Here is a 23,668-nt window from a genome sequence, read left to right on the forward strand (position 1 = left end):
TCAAGAGTTGTCTATTTTACATTGAAGGAGTAATTAGTTTGCCCTTTACTTTCATTTTAATTTACGCATGCGTTGTGCATGTCAACACGCACCATGGAAGGGGAAACACAACCACCAAGGTAATGACAAACAAAGGTTTATTTCTGCATCTATTGCACGTAATTTATTTGTTCAAGTTTTTAAGATGAAAGTACTGATGTTAAATTTATGTTCTGTGATGTACACACTGTTCAGTGTGTTCACAAACAGGTCGGACATTAATGTAATGCATGCACAAGCATGAAACTTGCAGATGCACACCTTGTCATATGAAAGGCTTTGCATTTGCAGTTACACTTGATGATAGAATTTTGATATTGTTTTCTCAAAGGAAAAGCTATCCAGGTTTTAATAGCGAGCGCAGCAAGCGTCGCGAATCGACGCAGGTCACTGCGAGCTCTTAAAGCAATGCCTGGGTGAAGAGAGAATTTTGACAACTGCACATTCATTTGATAGAATTTTTTGATGCAGTAATTTGGACCCACAATGCATCGCTTCTTACACAAGGCTAAAGCAACGTTCTCGCGAGAATAAAAACAAAAAAGTTAAACAAATAATAAACTTGCATTGATTTAATGAATTTGTTGCAGAAAAATGGTCTATTAAACGGTTCTTCATTTCAAATCAGCTCTGTTCAAGCTTCAGTTTGATAATGCAACGTGACGTCAGAGTCTTAGATGCGTTGAATGTCACGTGCGGTTTGACGAGCCTGATCTAAATGAAAACTGGATAAGTATCTGCGCTGGCCCTAACGGTCACACCGTCAACATATTATGATCCATAGATCGTATTTGAAGTGGATGTGTAAAACTTGCACTGCATTTGTGTGAATGCATTTATATATGCTGTTTTATGTGAATGAAAAAAGAAATTTGTAAAATCACAGACACTTATAACAGAGATATATTATAACTCCACCATTTACAGGGGTGTAGGATCTGTAAAGATTTAAATCTATATACATTCACTATCAGTGACAAAATTATAAAAGTGCAAGGAATATATATGGAAAAAGCTTAGAAGAGGTACTGCAAACAAAAACTAGTACAATTTTCCTTAATGTGGACACTGTAATTAGGGGTGGGACGATATACCGATACACCGATACATATCGATATTTTCCTCCAAGATACGGTTTACGATACAAGCATTCAAATATCAGTACGAAACGATACACGAACGACCTATCCAAAAACTGAAAATGAAAGTACCTGACCTTGGAAAATGGCGGCTTGTACGAGCGAAGAGATGATGTTGATATTGAAAACACACTTTAGAACTAATAAGTCGTTGGTTAGGGGTAAAACATTATCTCTTTTTAGCAGCCTCGGAAGATTGGACAAGAAAAGTTCAGTATGTAATGCGTGCTATACACAGAAAATATCGTTTCCAGAACATTTGATATTATTAATTGTTAGTCCATCTTGAACTTTTTTTTTGTAATCTCAACTTGGCTACAGACTTTCAGCAGTGAATTAATAAAAATGTAAATGTGATCGATTTTTTTAAAATGAATTTTTAGTCAGTTTTCTCTGATAAACTACACAACTATTTGTAAACAACTTCTGAATTAGTGAATAGTAATTTGGTAATAATAGTATGTACATGCATTATTGTTTTTGTAAAGTTTTAGTCAATGAAATTGATGAACTTCAAGTATTAATTTCAAAGAAAACATGATTTGATACAGAATAATTTGTTCATTTAATGTCAAGACAAAAAAAGGAATAAAATACTAATTTTTCTGAATAGTTTTGTAATTTATCATAATATCGAGATACGTATCGTATCGTGACAATATATCGAGATACGTATCGTATCGCAAGATGTGTGTATCGTCCCACCCCTAACTGTAATTTAATTGAACTTGCTTGAAGACCGTATAGTTTGCACTAAAACCATCAAATCATTAAAAACTGCCCTCTACAGCCTAGTTGTTTCAGTTAAATCAACAAGCTCTCTAACAGTCTATCACTCTATGCATCAGGACCTGACTGACCAACTGCTCTCACCATCATAGAAAAGCCCAAAATAAATAATTTAATGTAGTCATTTTCCCCCTTTCTTATGCATAAATTTTAAGAATATTGTATAATGATATTAAATTTTTATCTTTTTCACATGACAGTGTTCCCAGTTCTCAGGGTGACCACTTAAGGACTGAAGATAAACCCCGATATGACTGGGTTGACATCACAGATGAATTCATGTCATCAGCTTCAGAACTCCAAATGGGGGAACTTCTCCATGACACAGGGTAAGTCATGATACATCATTACATCAGGGAACAAAACTCAGACAACTCCTTGATATGGTATAAGTTGTGATACTCTTCAGTAAAAGAGATTAAGATGGGAGGAGAATTAGTCCATGAGACAGGGTAAGTTATCACACCTTGGCTTGTTTCAGAGATCCAGATGCTAGATTTCCCAAATAAATATGTGTGTGTATGTGGGGTGGGGGGTTAATTTGTAATCATTCGGATGTCATTTGTTTCAAAGCGCCCTAATGGAGATTTCCATCATACCTTGGGTAACTAGGTTTTACATCAATCAAAGAAGTGAAAGTTCAAATTCTGCCATTAACAGCAACCATGTTACATTAAGTTGAAAATTTTGAGGGGAGCATGTCCTGGGATTCCCATTGTATATTCATTCCCACCAAGTGCTGATGTAGTGCAGTCATTCTCATATTCTCTCTTTTCACCATTTTCCCCCTTCCACAAAAAATGATATATAGTCAAATTAGAAAAACCTAGATAAATCACTGACATGTTTGTTGCATCATTAAAATTGTACAAAAAATACAGAAAGGATTAACCTTAAAAAATGATTAACACCCTAATTAATATTAACAGATTTGGACTGTTTGAAGCCATGTCAGCCATTGAGATGATGGACCCTAAGATGGATGCTGGTATGATGTGTAACCAGATACAGAGGAAAGTCCTGACCTTTGACCTGGCTTTAGAGGTACATTTCAACTCGTTTGTCATATATGATGTATACCATGTTAGATGTTATAATTAGCCAAACCTATAGCTAAGAAATTCAATAATAAGTCATCTAAAAATACGCCTTTAAACCCCTATAGAGAAAACAGTTTATATTGAAGACATCTAAGTCTTGAGTATTATTAGTTATCCAGATTCAGTCAAGAATGTACAGGGATTATTCAGGGTTTTATTCCATACACCCTGAGACCGAAGGCTGAAGGGTGTATGGAATACAACCCAGGGTAAATCCCCGTACAGCCTTGATTGGACCTGGATAACAAATTTATTTTCTATGTACCCAAATAAATTCTTTGTAAACATAAGTCCAATCAACTGTGTTTCAACCAATTGTGACGTCATGTTATTTGCTTTTTATCATAGAAAAACTGCATTGTTATTGTCTTGTTATTTATCTCCGGGTAAAGTTGAGAGTAAGGTAATTTACTCCCGGATTGCTAACCAATCAAATCTTGTGTTACAAGCTAGATAGAAAATAATGTTTAATTTATATATTTAATTTTGTATTGAGACTTGAGGAGAAATAACCATATTTTTCTGCATTCATTACAGAGTGGGGCCATTAAAATTAAAGACCTGACAATTCCAGAACTGATAGGCATTATGGACACATCCCTGGCTTGTTTGGTAAGCAATGTAGTTCTTATATGCTTGCATTGGGAATGATGTTGATACACAATGAGGAACCTGTTGATGTATATATTACATTATAGGACCCATTGTTTATTGCCATAGTTCAAAAAACAAGATTTTTCCTGTTTTGAATTCTGTAAGTTACTGGACACTGTATGTGCCATTTGCATAATTCCACTGAGAAAAAAGCACTGAAAGAATAAACAACACATGAGAGTACTATCATCTTTCTCACATTTCACATTTCTACTGTACACAGGCCACATGGTTGGAGGGTCATTCCTTGGCCCAGACAGTCTTTACAAATCTGTACCTACACAATCCATATGTGATTGAGGACAAATGTTTGAAGGCATTCAGCATCCTAATGTTGAAACTGGTGGACCATATCAGGGACAGGGTGAACAGGGCTGGGGTTTTTGAAGAGGTGAGTATGATTTTTACTGAAATTAATTTGTTTTAATAGATTTAATGTTTTTGGTGTGAGTACAATTTTGAATTCTGAATGGCAAGAATCTCCTTATCACAAAATGTCATCATGTTCATACACATGCGCCACTGCAGGTCAATATACTGTATACAGGGAACCCTCCCCCCCCCCAATTAATTTTTGCCCCTTTGGCCCTTGTCCTGATTGGGCAGATATGAAATAGGATGAATTCAAAGAATACAGCATTGTTTCTTAAACAGACAGTGTTTGCACACGTAAAAAAGTGAAGTAGGGGTAAGTAATCTTGTATACAGTAACTAAAGCTTCATCTGATGATTTCAATGATGCTTTGAGTTGTACTTCAACATATAAACAATATCATTCGAAAATTATCATCAAAGTTGTAGTGTTTGGAAAATGAAACAATAATAATAAATATTGACTTTATTGAGACAGTATAATCATTTAGTTAATGTCTCAAAGAATTTGATTCAACTCATCCATCAGTTCAAAAAAAAAGTTTGTCTGATTATTTAATTATTCAATTGTTCTGTAAACTTTACTGCAACTTGAGATGAAAGATAAAATCATAAATTTTACTGGTAGAAAATAAGGTTTCCCATAAAAGAAATGTAAAAGTCTGTAATAAATATGCTTAAAAAAGAATCTGTGTTTGTAGGAGGACTTCCAAAGTATGACATATGGTTTCAAGATGGCTGCTGATGTCACGGATACCAGAGCAACAGGGATGATGAAAGAAGTCGAAGATGACCTCAACAGAACTCTCAAGGTCAGTCAATCAAAACAACTAAAAATTTAGACTTACGAGAATTGTTTTTGGTCAGTTTTCAAAAATAAAATCTTAAGAGTCTTAGGATTTGTTATTTGATATTGTATGCTTGAGAAAAATCAATAGTGTTTGTAAGGCAGTGAGTCTTTACTTTTTACTCTATTAGCTTTAAGTAATAAAAATAAGTTCATAAAAACTGGTCAACTTATGTATAAAAATGTATTAAGTATACTAAACATGGAATCATTTTAATTTGTGGGGGTCAATAGTCTTGGGCATGAAAAATTTTACTTGTTCGTGAGGATGTAATTTCATGGGTTACTCATTTATTTGAGAGATTCAATGAATCAGTATGCTTTAAAAAAGTAATGTTCAAGGGGATGTAAATTCGTTTATCAGGGTGACCCACGATATCCACAAACAATGACCCCCCATGAACAATGATGATTCCACATTATGTACTTTACATCATGTTACAGTCACAATATTATTTCAGTTGTTGTTTAAATATACATATACATGTATTTCACAAAGTCCAAAGTCAAGTTAAACTAAGATGAAGCAAGGTCCTGCAAAATTCGCTGTCATTTTCTAGACCTATTAGTTTTATTTAAAAGTGGCCACAACAAGCTCTGTCCTTTGTGGGAGGTGAGAAACATGATACTTATACTCTAGAAAACTGTCCCTAACGGAGTATGAATGGTCATTAGTAATAAATATAAATATGATTTTGCAGCAGCTGTATTGATTGTACCTGTACAACTTTTTGATAATTAGAATGACTTGCACATTGGAATTTCCATTCTTATGACCCTACCTAGTCGACAAATTTGTTACAAAAAGGGAAATCCCCTGTCTGAAACAAAACTCATTTTGATTGACAACAAGTGATGCCTTGAAACAAATTTTTGATCCTCAATACATGTTCTCTTGTTTATTTCTATATTGGTTGATGGATGGTACTAGAAACCTCCCAATACATAGAAAAAAAATGTATGACCTTTTCCATCTAAATATGAAGGATAGGTAGAATTCTCCTGATCTATCGTAACGATGCAAATCCGTTTGAAGTGTAATTCGTCAAATTCCCTTTTCTTCATGATGCAATTATCAATACACCTAATGGCAAAAAATAATATTACATGTGATCTATTACATGCAACATTTTGCAGCTGTAAATGAAGTGATGAATTTCTGTACACCTTCACATAATGATGATATATTCAGTTGTACCACGATTTAAGAATAAGATTCATTTATTTGTACGTTGAAAGCATGAGAAAAAAATTAAAATGAAGAGATTAGCATGTGTATTTTCTAGAAAGGGATGTGTTTTTATTTTGTATATTGAAAAAAATGGGATTTTTGAAGGACTAGATTCTGAACTTTTCATTCATACGCAGTTGCATAATCAATGCATTGTTCATTTCTTAGTAAGCTGGTCACCTGCAGGTTAACAGTTACTTAATTTATCAATATTTCTGGTTGAGATAAGTGCATGCACATCATTCTTATGATATGTATTGAGAGAGAGAGAGAGAGAGAGAGAGAGAGAGAGAGAGAATTTCAAGTACATGTAATTCTTTTATTCTTTAAGTTTTACATAGAAATATGAAATCATATACTTTTATGAAATACATGTAGAATTTTATTGAATCAATCAAAATTTGGGGAATTAATTAAATTAACCTCACAAACATTGTTGCCTCTAAGGTAATAAAGTGTTTCTTTTCTGTCAGTAAATTGCTGTGCAGATTGAGAGCAAAATAATTCCTTTAATGGAAATCTCTCTATCTCAGGATCACCCCCTTAGTCAAAGCCAGTACCCATTGACAGAAATTAATTAAGATTTATCAAACTCTCTGAAATGCCATAAAATGTCTACCAACTTTTCTTTAATAGTATTTCTCTGAAAGAGAAGTTGATTAGGAGTAGGTTGAAACATGAATTGTTTTGGTTACTTTCTTATAGTCTCATTGTTTGTTCTTCAGATGACCAGAAGTAAAGTGGGAGAGGAGAGAGATGCACAGACAGAACAGGAGGTAAATCAATTTAACCAGTGTTTTCTTGCTATGTAAATACATTATATATAAGATTCTTCACTGTAAGTAGACAAGTGCTTCTGCAGGGATACATAGAAACCAAACACTTGTTTTTGTGAGGGTTATTTTCATGTACAATTGAACTCAGTTTTCTCAAACACCTAAGTGGAAATCAATACAGTGCATATGGTAAAGTGACTTGGCAGTTCCTATCGCTTTCTGTGTTTTATCCTCATTATCTTGAATTCTTAGATATCCTGAAAATAAATCTCATTCTTCTGGAGTTCAAAGTAACCAGGTTTGACTACATGTATATATTTATTTTTTCTAACAGCATGAAAGATGCAATGCCCTATTTTCAAGAGTGAAGTTCTTCCGGCTGTTTTTTATGACACTGTTATCATTCAGTAAAGAAAAGGTTAGTGCCATGAAACAGAAGTTTCATAGTTAACATTTCTATAGATAAATATAAATCATAGAAATTGTTACCAATTAAAAGAGAAAGTAAAAGCAAAATTTCAGAACATATTTTGAGGAGTTTGAAGTGTTTGAAAATACAGTAGAATGTTTAGCACAAAAATGAATGTTTACTCTTATTTATTATCAAATTCATCTATTTTTACAGTGTGAGGGAATCCCCCAGGCCCAGAAGTTGATTGGTCAGCTTCTGGAACTCTTGCCCACCATCAGGGACACCATTTGTATGGGCATTCTGCCGGATAATAAGGAAGTGGGCAAGAATGGTAAGCAGAACAAATATTTTTAAAAAATTACTAAAATATGTCTGTATTTAGAACTGAAAAGATATCAGTTCATAAAATGAGAATTCAAAAATATTTATTCATTTTAGTCAGATCTGTGTTGGGAATACTGCCAACATTTGATTCCTGCAAGATTACATAATTTATAATTGTCTTAAATATTATCCTTTAGCAAAATCATCAGAGAGATCTGACAAATAATAAAGATATACAACATTAAGATGCAGAGATGAAAGTTAAACTGATTAAATTTATGAGGAAGTGTATACACTGTATTTTAAAAGGAAATAACATGTCTACATGTAGATTACCCAACCATTCTGGGTTTTGAACCACTTGTGAACCAGAGACTGTTACCCCCCACATTTCCCCGCTATACCGTGATAAGAAGTCGGGAGGATGCCCTCCACCACATTGAGGGTCTGCTGTACCGCCTTCAGATTGTTACCACTGTACCAGAACTCACCACTTTCCATATAATTATGGTAAAGAACTACCATTTTCTGATTCAGCTGCAGACTCTTTTGTATACTTGTTTAGATGTAAATGTATGTAAATCAAAGTAAAAAAAAGAATTTTTCCCCAAGGAATTGATATTTTAGTATTTTTAAAGTGATTGACTTGTTAATGTTTTTTCCTATTTCAGGAAGCTTTCCAGGAGTTCAGTAAATCCTCTCCTTGTGTTTTATCTAGGTCCATTTTACAGGTTAGTATCCCCTATTCAGTATATTAAACAGACTTATTTATATTTTTATTTACTGATAAGCTGTAAAGCTTAAAATAAATGAAGAATGGAACTGAACTGACTTACAAATTGTATTTCTCATCTGTGGTTAGTATAATGTCTGGAAAAAAATTGAAACCATTTATTTATTGAAAATTCCAGTTTAAAAAATATTGTGTAGCTTAATTAGCAGTTTACTCTAAACCAAGATGGGACAGTATATCACAGCAATTGGATTAATATGCCTCAATATTATATAAGAAGATCATTTTCGTAGTTTTCATTGGTTGAAAGTACGTCACGTGATATTCCTCCTTTTGTGATATCGATGCGAAAGCACGTCCGTGGAAAATGATATCGCACGACACGCTGTTCGGTTGCGCTAAAGTTACATAGTACGTGACGTCATAAGATAAAAAGCATGAATTTAACCATTGTGACATAATGACAGCCAAGTCCGTTCAGTTAGGACTGTGTCAGTGCATTCAATTTGAGTGATTATATAATATAACTATGATGGACTTCAGTGAATGGTCAATATGTGGTTAATGTTCACTCTCAGGCTCGGTCGCTATCACCTTCTGTGTCTTCGGTCAGTATCAATTGTCATGAGTCCTTCTAACCACATATTGACCTACACTGAAGTCCATAATTATATAATATTTTTTGTTACATACGATTAATTTTCAATAAATATGAAGAACATAATTTGTTTGATTTGAATTTATATCTGTAAAGATTCCATCTTTTTCTGTAGTTAACACTGCTTCCTTTGAACAAGCGAGTGTTTGGTGTACACACAATGGTGGACTTCCTGAAAGACACAATCAGGAACTTCATTGCACCTCCAGTGCTGAGTCAAAAGTGAGATTTGTGTTGTCTTTTGCCCTGTTTCATGAATTGAATCAATTCTTTTCATCTCTCGCATTTGCAAATAATTTTGCACCATTTTAAATTTGCATAGATTCAGTTGTGTTAGAGAGATGTTACCGTCTTCTTTGAATTTGCCCCATTTTATGATGAAGTCAAAAAATTTCCCTATTCTCATGCAGAATTTAAGGTCATTTAATTTTAAGTACAGTATATGCACTTTATTTTTTCTCTCTCTTACTTAGTATACAATACCGTATAGCAGGTTTTCTTGGCAGGTGTAAATTTGGCGTTTTGACTGCTCAAAGGTATACCAATGATTTTGGCGCAATTTATTTTAGTGGATGCAAGGTTTCAGCTCTTTGCAAATCGACGCTAAGAAGAGTACCGACTATTTTAGTGATTACAATTTTAGCAGACTATCACCAAAATGCCAGCATAAGCCAAAATTAGTACCCCGCTAAAATAACCCGCTATGCGGTATTAATCAGCAAAATTTCTCCATCTTCTACAGTATAGTTTAATTATGCACAAAAGAAATCATGAAATGATAAAAGTTCAAATAATTTTTATTGCTTTCAATAATGCAGATTATGGAGATAGTTATGCATCTTATTGACAGATTTTTATTAAATAGATCACCACTTCAAATTATTCAAATATTTAATATTGTACTCAGATATTATTGATTGATGGCTATTTATTCTAGCATTTTTTCTTCTGTTTGACAGGTCAGCCCTCTACAATAATGCCCAGGCTAAGCAGTATGTGGATGCTTGGTTTGTACAGACCGTTCGCCCATTTACTGCCCTTGTCCAGATAACTGGGCACAACCGGGCAAGGCAGAGGGATAAATGGGCACACATTCTTGAGGATCTGTCTGCACTGCAAGAAGAGGTGTGTTTGTACACTGGAGTGCAATTTTTATCTGAGTTGTCAGAATTTCAGTCAGAGATAATATCTCAAATTTTTGATTGATTTTTACTTTAGAAAATACTTTAACACCTTTTTAATGGGGTTATTCTGTTATAGTGTTATCTAACATATTTTAAATCAGTACACTCTGTGTAAAATATTTTGATTGAATAGATATGAAGATGAATATTCTTTCTATAACCTTTGCCTGGTTTTTATGAAATTGAAAGATTTAAGAGAACTAAAAATACTGCTCATTATTGTAAGACCTATTTTATTGATGGTCTGCAGTTCTTGAACCACCAGGTGACAGATGGGGAGAACCATGATGTATTATTGTATTGACCTCTGCAGTACTGATTCCCCCTTTGAAAATTGAGATATTTTTAATCTGATGCATGGCATTGGTGTTTATTTCTATGATCTGATGACAATTGCTAATCTTGCAATTATGGAGGAAAGAAAATTGAATTTCATTTACTAGTATTATGTGGTAACTTTTTGAATATCACTTGAAATTAGTATACTGGCCGCCTACCTTATTAAATTTTAATTTGAACGGATCATCAGATTAAATAAGAACTAAATAATAATTTTACACATGTAAGCTAGGTTTCAATGAAGCATAAAATCATCATAAAAAAATGTATGCAATATTGAAGCATTTTCTCAGTTTCAAATTAGAGTAACCTCCCTTCCACTGTTGACCACAGAAGAAAAGTTACTTCATATCTCCATATGTTTCATTCATCACATTTCATATCCTTAATATGAAATGTATACCCTAGTATCCCTAATATCTTTTTTACCTAACAGGCAGACAAGGTGGATGCTTGCCTCCATCAGATCCTGATAAAGATGGAGCCGAATCGCCAGCACATTGCTTGTCTGGGGAACTGGGTCCTGTACCACACATTGCAGGCCATGATCAGCTATCTGTTAGCTGGGTTTGAACTGGAGCTGTATGCTACTTATGAGTATCACTATGTCTACTGGTAAGAATTGTCTACCTGTCGCCTGATTTATTTTTAGGAAAGAGGCTAAAACAAATGTTGATCATGTTTTCGTTTGATTAATATATCCATTGCTGTGCCACATTTTGGATGTCTATTCTTTAATATTTCATTGTGATTCATCATTAAAAGTTTCTTTAATTTTTTTCATACTGGTGGCACGATCTTTTTAATTTTGGATACCAGGATGTATTCAAGTGTGATTTAGTCCCTATTGTCTTCTTAGCTTAAAATCTGTTTGATACATTTAGTTTTGTCCTAACTAAATGCACAGCATACTTATTTTCTCTAATTTTCATATTCTTTGTAGGTATCTTTATGAAATGCTGTTCTCATGGTTAATCAACACTCTACATAGAGCTGACAACTTCTTGTTAGAAAATGAAACCATGGCTGGTAGGTATCATTTTAGAGCATGTTGTAACATTTACCAGAATTACTTTCTTTTTGATTGATATTTTCAAACCTGCTTTCATGTTGCACTTAAATTTTGACTTCTTGACCTTAAAAAAAATTAAAATGTAATTCATGTGAAAACTGATTGATCCTCCTAGAAATGTATTTTCAAAGAACTTGTAATTCAGAGAGAGTCATTTAAATTTAGAATCTCGATCTTTTGATATACAAATTTGAAAAAAAAAATCATGATAAATGAATGGTTGTGACAAATAAATAACCAAAAAATTAAAGAAATAAAGAAAAGATTTATGTTCTTGTGTAAGTTACATGGAGTAAAACTACATTCATCACAAATTTTGAGTCATGTCTTGCAGTTCAGGTGAATTTATATATTTGTATCCTACATACATATATTTATACATGTATGTAGCTATGATATAATATCCGAAAATAGATTTGTGTCAGTGGGAGCAGACAGTCAATGACCTGTCTTCATGACATACATTTCATATGTCGAAAGGGATTTTTTGAAAAAAAAGAATTAGGTAAAAAAAAAAAATTAATACAATCCAGGTGCACATTTTACAAAAGAGCTTAAGTTTAAGATCAAAGACAAAGATTGTAAAAACTTGGAAAATAAATGTTCTTTTAAAAAATTCCATACATAAATATGTTTTTCTGCATTATTTTAAAAAAGAAGCATTCACTTTAGAATTAATTTAAAAAAGAAAGTTTTATCCAAAGTTCAATATATTGTGAATTTTTTTTTTTTTTTTTTTGGTAAGGAGGCCCAAATTCTAGAATCATGAAACAGACTTGGATGCTTCTGACATTTTCTCACACCAATTGTTAGGCCTTTGTTTGAAATTTATACTAAATTTGACTTTGGAATGTCTACTGATCAATACTTAATGTTTTGAATCATGGTGGGTGTCACTCCTAGGCACCTGACCCAGCCTCTGGAATTTCTGGGGCTTTGTGATTAATGCCCTGTACACAGGTTAATATTTTTGGAGATTGACCACTGATATCTTTACCTCTTCATTCATTGATAGTGCTGATATAATACCAGTCATTTTTTTATTAACTGGCATGCATATATATGCCTAAAAAATCTTCAATTTATTTACTGAAAGGAAATTAAAATTATTTTTTCTGGAAGACTCAAGAGGAGTTGGAAGGATGTTATGGTAACCCCCCCTCCCCCCTTTACATCTTATAAATCTTTTATATTTTGTTTACAGATAGCCAACAGAAGGGTAGAAGTAACAAGAAAAACAAGAAAAGGAAGAGAATCAAAACACTGAACAAAGAAATTACCCTCGCTCAAGCAGGACAGCAGATGTTTGGGGGGTATTATAAGGTGAGGGGGCAGTAGGATTTGGACATTAAAAGCAAAGACTATCACAATTCAGAAAATATTCCAGTTGGAACACTTGAAAGGGGAAAAATAAATGATTGATATTTTTTTATTTAAAATTCATTTTGGATTAAATGTCTGTCAAGTTTAAGATATAAATAAGACACAACAAAATTTACTCCACACAAAACCCTTTCAGATCACAAATTGATGAAATTTTCTGAAATATGTGCTTCTACAGTATAATTGTTACTGCATGAAACCTTAATATTGTTGATAATTTTTGCTGATCTTCCTCATTCAGGCTGTGATGGGCTTTCGTTTGGATGGTAAGATGCAGCAGCCCGAGTTTCAGTTTGACAATGAGGAGGTTCGATTCTCCCATCGCTTCCAACCCTTCACCAACGTGTCAACACCGCCTTATATACACTATACCCAGTATAAGGTAGGATCTTAAAATGAATAAAAATATTGAATTTGTGTTTTGTTTGAATAATAAGGCAAACAATTCATAAAAGATTATATAAAAGATTATAAAAGAGAACAATTTTTACTGTTTCCTGCCCATCTTCCATTTTGTTGGTCGGTTCTTCAAGAATGTGTTTGTTATGTATGTTTTAGGAAATGTCTGATCTGAAGCGGTATGAACCAGATGCCACTGCTATCAATCTGTATGGGGCTTCCTGTAAATGCTTCCACCAGGCTAAAGTTTTACTGGAGAGCTTCCACAACCCTTCTGATGAGGTACAGCTATCTAGTCTATGTATCCCTTTTAATGACTTTTGATTCTCAAACATTCTTGATTAGGGTGACATATATAATTGAAGTTCTCAAAATGTCTTTTGACTATTTCAGGTACAAGCAATGATTAAGGTGGCCAAAGTAAATTTTGTAGTGATGAAAATTTTAATGGGAGGACACAAGCAAGATTCACAGGTAAGTAGTCCTTTCTGAGTTCATGGCAGTTTGTTAAAATAGATTATAGACAAATTTTGATTATTTTATATGAACAAAAGTTTTTCTTCAATTTTTGCACTGAGAAGAAAGGCTTTTTACTTTAATTTTCTTCATTACAGTATAAACCTATTTCTAATCTATAAGCAGAAAAGTACTCCAAATTAAAATATTTTTTATTTAATTTTTTTTAAGGATCCTCCGATATTTGACTTCTCCATACACCCAGTATATCCAACCATTAAGATGGTATAGCTGGCCAAAATTTTAGTTCAGAGGGAAAAAAAAAAAAAAATTTTCATTAGTCATGTGACAGGAAGTTCTGATGTCAGAGAGAAACAGGAAGAGAGTTTTGGGGGAAACTGTAGGAGGAATTCCATTGACAATTACAGTGTGTTTTGTGGTGAACCAGAGTGAGTGATAGTGTGTGAAGCAATAAAAATTGGCATTGAATCTGTATATGTGTTCTGTCATACATTATTATTATTACACATACTTAGGTATAAATAGGTAACATTTGAACGCTGAATCATATTGATTGATCAGTTGAAAGCAACAGTAGGAGAAATTGACAAGATAAAAATAAATATGTCCCAAAAACTGAATTTGGGGAAGATAAATAGTAAAAAATAGATACGTAAAACTTTTCAAATCCAGGAACTGCTGGTGTTGATGAAGTTGTCCAAGGTCAACAACATTCTAGTCTAGACAATGTTTTAAGCAACCAACTTTACTAAAAGAAACTTAAAGATAACATTTATGAGGCAAGTTTTTAGAATACACAGCATCTGCATGAGACGAGTAGTATTTTGCTAATTGATAAAATGAGCCTAGCTTGACTAGTATCTGTAAATACAAGATAAAAACATCAAAATTATTCCATTTCTTGGATCATCTTGAATCATGGTCCAGTGAAAAATGTAAAACTTTTAGACAATGACGGGTGCGTCGATTTACCCAAATGGACTTAATTGGCGATCCAAATGGACTAAATTATAATAATTATTTATAGTGATGTAGCATCGTTTTTGAAAGTGTGTGTGGGGGGGGGGGGTCGGCCTATCAATGAACATTTTCAATAGTAAAAAGTTATCTCTGGAAAATAGGGAGGGGGGGTCCTGTTGCTTCGTACCTGATTTACTCAAAAAGATTAAAACTTTGTGAAACTTTCCGATTGGTAAACTAATATTTTTAAAAAAATAATTCGCTTAGATGTAATGAATAAAGTACGCATTTTTTTCTGTACAATATTTTGAATGTTTGTAATAAACATAAAACACATTCAGCAGCATTTATTTTATTTATTCTGAATATTCAACAATATTTATATCTAAATCCAAAAATAAATAATTTCATTTTAAATGTATCGATGCATTCTAGTTTTGAAAGTAAGTCCACAGAAGTCCATTTGGGTCGCCACATTTGGGTCCAAGTCCATGACTGCTGTTTGCATGCTCTACGTATGAACAATTTCTTGAGGTAAATTATTGACAAGCAAGTTGATGAAACAAGAATATCAACAGTTGTTTAAAGGTAAATTCTATGGTTACAATGACCTTGTCAGCAAATACAATTTATCATTGAATGAAATGCTTGACGTTTTTCATACCAACTATTAGTCCATTATTTATACACTGAATTGACCACGGATTTTTTTCCGTTATTTCTTGATTATGACAACGAGCACACGGCGGGCGTGACCGTCGGCAGAGGATGCTCACTCCTCCATGGCACCTGATACCACCTCTGATGTTTCGGAGGTCCGTGTTTTTTCTGCTCTTATTTTGTATATTTGTTTAATGGACGTTGAGATTGAATACTGTTCGTTATTTCCATATCCTTTTGGAAAACATAACTGAGGGTTTATTTTATAGTTTTACAAAATGCAATTTTCAAAATGTTGAATGCCACACTACATGTACATAAGGTTTGGCGAATAATACATTTCAGATTGCTTTAGAAAATATCAAAATAAATGCTCACATTTATTATCCTAGATAAGGTCTTAGACTCTATATTTTATTTACGTGTAGTTACAAATTGAAAACAAATCCATATCCCAGGCGTGTCCCTGCTTTGGGTTAAGAAGTGAGATTGATGTACCTCTTTCATGACTAATAATCATGCGCGGGTTTCCTAATCAAAAGTTGTATTGACCTTGATATGGACAAGATAAATACTTTTGCCTTGAATGCTATAAAATGCATGTCAATAAACTTTATGGAATATGAATTTCAGAAAATGGTAATATATTGTGTCGGTTGCAATACATTACATGCATTTTAGGTGTACTTTGTTAGAAATGTTATAATTTTAAGATGGATGCCTGTTTAAAACACGGAAAAATGATGTATTGTTATTGAGTAAAACTGTGAGAGAGACAGAGAGAAAAGGTAATTCAGAGAATCTGTGTCCCCTGCTCAATGGAAAAAAAGAGAAGAGCATACGCAGATCGGGGATTGGGCGTGTCAGACCCTCCGTCGGATTTGCAGAATTATTAAATGTTTATACTGAAGCAAATGTGTAAAAAAGATTCTTTTTATATAAAATATTTATAAACTGGATGGGACACATCGAGAGGGGGTGGGCGGGGCAATAGTAAGTAAAGGTATAAAATTTCATTTCAAAAGCTTCTTGAGATATCGCCTGGAAGCAAACGTGTTACACACAGACAGAATGTATGAATTTATACCCTTAACCTTTGGTCTCAAAATAAGTGGCGATCTTTAGGCCACAGGAGTTGCTACGTAGAAATTCATTGCAGGCTCTCAAAGACTTCTTGAGATATCTTACGGAATTTAAGAAAGTGTTAAAACAGACAGAATTTATGATCTTGACCTTTAACATTTTGACGTCGAGGTCATTATGGGTCAACTTTAGGTCATAGGGAATTATGTAAAAATATTGCAAACGCTCAAAGGCTTCGCGAGTTATCTTGCAGAAACGAAAGTGTTACAACAATCAGAAAGACGAACGGACGGACAGACAGATCGAACTTAAAAAATCAGATTCCAATGTTGTTTGTTCCTCCCAAAGTACAAAAAGACAGATCAAATGCAAGTCAAATTCCAAGGTCAAAGTGAAGAGGTAAAAAAAAAATTGGTAAATCTCTTAGGTCTTGCCACAAGGAATACACATGTAAAAGAGTTATACCCAAGATTAAATAGTATTTGAAATAGTCAATCTCCAAGGTCGAGGTCAAAGTGTAAAATTAATGGTGCCCAAGGAAAGATCTTGTCACAATGAATAAATGCCCTGAGTATAAAAGCCCTTGCTCCTCCCACGATTTTCAACTTGATAATAAAATTCGGGGTTATATTAGTCATAAGACCCAATTTTGTTTTCAGATAGAATATTTAGAGGTAACATTCTTCGATGTTTCATAGATTTTCAAATGAAAATTCTTTGATGAAAGTTTCCTGACATTTTATTTTCAGTGCCAATCATACTTATAAGCTGCAATTGGTAAATTTATCATTAAGTCAAATACAGACTGACGTTTTTCATACCATTTGTTTAACCATTATTTACACACTGAATTGTCTATAGATTTTTCTTTTATATCCCGAATGACAAGGAGCACACAACGGGTGTGACTGGTCGACTGGGGGATGCCCACTCCTCTATGGCACCTGATCCCACTTCTGATGTTTTGGAGATCCGTGTTTGCTCTGCTCCGAATTTGTATTGTTTTGAGCTTGAATACTGTTCGTTTATCTCCACATATTTCATCAAAGAGATTGAGAATTTTAGAATGTTAGGTGTGACAATAGATTTGCATAAAATGTCCCAGGACAGAAGATATAATGGAAACGTGGAGAAATACATGCATCCTGTTATTCTAGATTATTTGGAAACCCCACTCGTCATAACTAAATTTAAATGAATAGTTTTGGCCTGAAAAATTCAAACATGACGCTCTAAATGTACGAATAAATTTGAGTACGTGTTTATTTAAAGATGCATCACAGTTATGGTGATGCAATCTCAAAAAAAAGTTAAGATCCATTTTTCAAAACTAGAATTCTTAAATAAAATTCAATCACATAAACTGCACATTTGTGTATTAATTTGAATTTTACATTCTTAATCACTAAAATTTTTGCACAGCATTATTAGAATATCTTTGAAGTTATTTGTTGTTTGATTTTGCTATAAACATATTTTTATAATGATATAACACAATTGAAAAAAATTAATTTGGAGGTTAATATCTAGCTTATGAAAAATTTTCCTGTTAATTTTCTGTTTATGTGTGTGTGTGTGTGTGTGTGAGGGTGTGTGTGTGTGTGTGAGGGAGGGTGTGTGTGTGTGTGTTTATTGTTACTGAAAAAATCAGAAATTAAAAACCTTGGAACACAAAAAATTAGAGATATATGATGGCGCCCGGTATTCCTTTCGCCATTTATTCGTCAAAAAACGCAAAACAGAATAAAAACTGAAAAAGAAGACGAATTGATCTAAACAAAACACAAAATTCTCTTTTCCGTTTACCATCAAAGCGACAATAAAATAGATTAAGATCGAATTTGCAAAAACACCGTCTGGAACTTTCCCATAATGTATAACAAAGTTGGGATATAAATTTTGCAGTCTAAAAATAATTCATAGCGTTAACACTTTTACGTTTAGGAGACTTGAAGGAAAAAAAATTGAAATTTTAATTCGAACAAGCAAATTCAAAGAATTGTGGCCCCCCTCCTTTCGGTGTCTTTATGGGTGAGATGTCATTATTTATGGCATATTGTGTCATTCTAAAGTTATCACCAAAGTTGATTTTTTTAAATTTAGGTCAAACATGAAGTTCAATGGTCAGAAATCATAGCATGATTGAAAATACCTTGTCACAGGTAATGCACATGTCAAATATAAAAGTCCTATCTGTTCTCAATCAAAAGATGTATATGGAAAAAATAACATTTTTGAAATGTCATGACCAAGGTAAAAGATTTTTTAAAATTAGATTAAACCTCAAGGTCACGAGGTAAAGAAAAATCGTAATGTATTTAGAAAGGTCTTGTAACAGGTAAACCATATATTTAATATAAAAGAACGATCTCTTCCCATTCAAAAGTTATTGCCAATTTAAAGTAATGTTTAAATTTTTGAAAAGTAGGTCAAACTCAACAAGGTCGAGGGGTCAAAAATCATAGTGTATTTAGAAAGGTCTTGTCACATGTAATACATATCTCTTCTCATTCAAAAGATATGACCAAACTTAAAAGTATTTGTGGCAGACGGACAGACGTACAGACTGACGAAGGACACTGTCAGACAAATGAAATTGAATGTCCCCTTGCTTTCGCGAAAGTGGGGGACAAAAAATTGAATGTCACTGGGTCAAGGTTTGCCTTGTTCGACGACCATGTTCAATAAAGCATAACTGATTATCAATAAAAGAACTTACGAAATGTTTTTAAGAAAGTCTTTTATTGCACTGCTTGCTGTAATTTGAACAATTTTGTTTGATTAATTCATTCTGTAGCAATTATTGTATGAAAATTTTGTGTTTAAAAATGCTTCTAAACACATACGATTCATAAGTAAATAAAACATTCTCATGTTATTAAACCCCCTCCTTTAACGATTTCAGAATTGTGCGTTTTGTGTAAGCACAACTTTTTTTTTACTTAAAAATATCCACTATTCCGAAAATTCAAAAAGTTTTGCTTAACTATCAGATAATCGTATTTATGTCTTCCACCCCCGCTTGTTTTTGCGATTTTGTAAAAGTGAAATACTTTCATTAGAAAAATATACCTTGAACAATTTGGTATTCACAAGCTTTGCTTATCATATTTCTCCGAAAATAACCAAGACGACCGCAAAAAGTTTTGATTAACTATCAGATAATCGTATGCTTTACCATCACGTGGACTGGCAAAATAATTTAACTTCTTTGCACGAGAATTCTGATGTTCCAATATATAATCAAATAAGTAGTCCGAATGATCAGTTAATTGCCAGATTTTACCGTCATTTGATTTTTTTTAAATTCAAATTTTAGAACTAAGTAAATTTATTTAGAATAACATGAATAAGATGATATCAAAATCTTTCTTCATCCCCGTATGGCCGTTTTGGTTTTATTTTTTATGTCTCAGGTCCCTGTTTTTGACACCATTCCATCATTATCCTTTAACATGTTTCTTATTGCTAATAAATGAATACAAAATTATTTATCTTCAGTTATTATTTTAAAAACATTTTACGACTCAGAACAATATAATTCATATCATTTGACAGTATATAGTTTATTACGACGCGTATTTTTAGTATTGATCGATCGCCATCTCAGATTAGTGCATATATTAAAAATTTTCTTATCTTAACAAATAAAAACAAGGAGGGTTTAAGTCAAAAGTCTATTTAGTATAAACATGATTATAAACACCGGTGCAAATAAGTTACGATTGTTAAAACAAATCTTTGAAATAAGAAACGAACAAACAAACAGACAAAACAAACAAACTATAACCTAGCTGTTATATTGACACAAGAAACATCAACCCAAACGAAAAAGAGTCCTACAATTTTCACAGCTGAAGCCCATTCGTATTTTGGAATATAAGAATGTCTTATAGATGTGCTGTGGTATGAAATTCAATTTTCAATCTGAAGGCAACTGAGGGTAAAAGAATATGATTTCTCCAAAAGCCTAGTAACCTGACCTTTGCTAACTCAATGTGTAGGATCACTAAATTTTTATTCTAGAATCTGCCAGGCACCTAACAAAAAACCTTTTCAAAGGGGAAAAAAATAACAGGAAGGTAATGTCATTAATTAAAAAATTCTTATTTTACTTAAAGAGACCCAATGCTTCGTAATGTATCAAACTTCCCCAAGACCTTAATATATTCATCATAAATCTGTAAACATAAATTTTACAACTGATATAAAAGTGGTAAATTTAGAAGAAAAAAATCACAAATGCTGAGAATAGAATTCCAAGGTCTGCTTTTTATTTGATTGACATATATAGACAGTTTGAAAGAACATCACGTTTCTTTGCGGTTAAACCATGTCGAGTTCCTTCCTCTATCACCAATCTTCCTGTGAATCAATGATTCATAAAAATCACCAGAAATTATGTTGCTGTAAAGAATAGCAATAAATTTTATCAAAGTTCTGTATATAAAAGTGAGATATTTTCCTTTTCAATTTTATTTAGGAACTTTGAAATTTTTCATGCTGTAACTAATAATTAGGCAATTGTTTTAAACTAAATTTGACAACAGATTTCTCCGTCTAACTGATCAATGAATATAGAACAACGCGAAATGAACTGTCGATAGGGGATACTTACTCCTGCTAGGCACTCCATCCCACCAATGGAGTTTTTGGGGGTCCGTAATGTAGATCTCATTGTTGATATTATTACCGAGATCGACAAATGTTCCCTTTATTTACCCTTTTAAAAAAAATTCTTTCAAAAGTGATCATATATGATTTTCACTAATATTTAGTTTCCTTTTCAAAATTTGTATCTGCATGTTTATTTACTATTCTCGGGGGGAAAGACAAACGTAGGGTTTATCTAGAAATCTGAGAAATTTTAAACAGCTCTTTTGTGTAACTTTGAAAATAATTAATTTTGATTTAATTTATACTTTCTTTAAAAATGATTCTCCTATAACTCACAAAAAAGTAATTTTTATGCATTTAATTTCCTTAGTTTATTTTTGAAGCAATTGACACTATGAATGGTAATTTCATTAGGAAGAACGGAACCCCAGCTCTGTTGTAGAAAACCTTATTATACAGAATGAAAGTTTAATTGTAACCACTTTACAGTTACATCCATTATCTAGACACCTCGTCTGTTTCATTTCAGAAGAAAACTTAAGACTTTAAACCTGGTTCCCTGAACTTCTATATACAATTTCTCAGAATCCCATTCTTTTTTGGGATTATAATTGAGAATGTCCTTTAAATTTAATAAATTTTATCATGTGCAGTGGTATATGGAAATAGATTCTCAACCTGAACTTGTCCTGAAGGCAATTGAAGGTAAAAATGTTTGATTTTCTCCAAAAGCCTAGTAACCTGAAGTTTGCTTACTTTAATATATAGGACCACTATTCTAAATTCCTAGGTACCTAACTAAGTAATAAATGTTATGTCAATAAAAAAAATCTTATTTTACTGAAAGAAGCACAATACTTCTTAATGTATCAAGCTTCCATAATTTTATCATAAATCTGTAAACATAAATTTTATAACTGATATAAAAGTGGTAAATTTAGAAAGAAAAAAATTACCAATGCTGAAAATAGAATTCCAAGGTCTGCTTTTTATTTGATTGACATATATAGAAGTTTGAAAGAAAATCACGTAACGTAGAGGTTAAACCATGTCGAGTTCCTTCCTCCATCACCAATCTTCATGTGAATCAATGATTCATAAAAAAAATCACCAGAAATTATTAGGACTGAAAATAAATAAAAATAGCAAAGTTCGTATATAAAATATTATTGACATACAACTCTCCTCAATTTTTATCTACAAAGTTAGGAACATTAATTAAAGTTAATGTTTTCCTAGCTGTTGCAAATAATAATAAGACCAATGTTTTAAACTCAATTTGACTACGGGTTACTCCGTCTACCTGATCAATTAATACAGCACACTGCAAAATGAACTGTCGATAGGGGATGCTTACTCCTGCTAGGCACCTCGTCCCACCACTGGAGTGTTCGGGAGGTCCATAATGTAGATCTCATTGTTGATAATATTCCCTAGATCGACCAATGCTCGCTTTATTTTCCTTTTTTTTGAAAAAAGATTTTCTTTCAAAAGTGATCATTTGTGATTTTCTCCAAAAATTTAGTTTTCTTTTCAAATTGTATCTGCATGTTTATTTACTGTTCTCACGAGCAAAGACAATCGCAGGATTTATCTAGAATACTGAGTAATGGTACACAGCTCTGTTGTGGTACTTTGAAAATAATTAATTTTGATTCAGTTTATACTCTCTAAAAATGACTCTCCTTACTGACAAATTAAAGCAATTTTTAGCCTTTAATTTCTTCATTGTTCAGCAATTGACACTGCGAATGTTTATCTTATAAGGCAGCGAAGGGATCCAACTTTGTTTTTAAAAAAGTCTTATAATATAGAATGACAGTTAAATTGTAACCACTTTACAGTTACTTCCATCATTCAAACACCTTGTCTTCTTCATTTCAAGAAAACTAAGACTTCATTTGCAATAACACTTTTTTTTTTTTACATTTGAATAAAAATATGAATAATCATATGCAACATTTTTTTCTAATTATAAGAGTTTCTAAAAAGAAAACAGCTTCGATAATAATTTTCTTCAAGCTGTCTTTAAAGATCTACATACTATATAATAAAATGATGCTTTTATCCTCATAAACTTCATTAAAAAAAGAAATCGTTTGATATCGATTTTCAAGGTCAATTTAATGCTCTAATTTGAGCTTTGTCATTGCTTTGATGAGGAAAAAAAAAACAAAATAAGATTTGCTGTACGTGATTCATTAGGGCATTTTATCAACAAAGATAAATTGGAGAACTCAAATTGTGAGGTGTGGTAGTAGTCATACATAAAATGACCGTGGCGTTTAAGACAAGATATACATGTACCATGTTTTAGATTCATGGAAAACCAACTTCCCAAAAAATTTGAATTGATGATTTTGGGGTTAACAAATCGGACTTATTGTTCTTAATGTATGAATGAATTTGAGTGCATGTGT

At 32.7% G+C, this 23,668-nt stretch overlaps 1 protein-coding gene across 1 annotated transcript; it reads left to right on the forward strand.

Moving 5' to 3' along the window:
* Positions 1 to 37: 37 nt before the first annotated feature.
* Positions 38 to 14,400, forward strand: LOC134282878 (N-alpha-acetyltransferase 35, NatC auxiliary subunit-like). Its single transcript, XM_062765277.1, has 20 exons — positions 38 to 119; positions 2,168 to 2,296; positions 2,897 to 3,011; positions 3,605 to 3,679; positions 3,945 to 4,112; positions 4,795 to 4,905; positions 6,897 to 6,947; positions 7,282 to 7,365; positions 7,573 to 7,690; positions 8,015 to 8,193; positions 8,355 to 8,414; positions 9,190 to 9,296; positions 10,034 to 10,199; positions 11,034 to 11,212; positions 11,541 to 11,626; positions 12,874 to 12,992; positions 13,294 to 13,434; positions 13,611 to 13,733; positions 13,845 to 13,925; positions 14,139 to 14,400. The coding sequence occupies exons 1-20, from the start codon at positions 79 to 81 to the stop codon at positions 14,196 to 14,198; spliced, it is 2,193 nt and encodes a 730-aa protein (XP_062621261.1). The 5' UTR covers positions 38 to 78; the 3' UTR covers positions 14,199 to 14,400.
* The last annotated feature ends 9,268 nt before the right edge of the window (positions 14,401 to 23,668 follow it).

Source organism: Saccostrea cucullata, unplaced genomic scaffold (genome assembly GCF_032062105.1).
Source record: "Saccostrea cucullata isolate Sc308-1 unplaced genomic scaffold, CSIRO_AGI_Scuc_v1 ctg406, whole genome shotgun sequence".
NCBI classification, from domain to species: domain Eukaryota; kingdom Metazoa; phylum Mollusca; class Bivalvia; order Ostreida; family Ostreidae; genus Saccostrea; species Saccostrea cuccullata.

Coding starts and splice junctions, on each gene's coding strand:
- LOC134282878 (XM_062765277.1), top strand. CDS start 79: ATGTCAACACGCACCATGGAAGGGGAAACACAACCACCAAG. Junction 2,297..2,896: donor GAACTTCTCCATGACACAGG/GTAAGTCATGAT, acceptor TAATATTAACAG/ATTTGGACTGTTTGAAGCCA. Junction 13,926..14,138: donor GACACAAGCAAGATTCACAG/GTAAGTAGTCCT, acceptor ATTTTTTTTAAG/GATCCTCCGATATTTGACTT.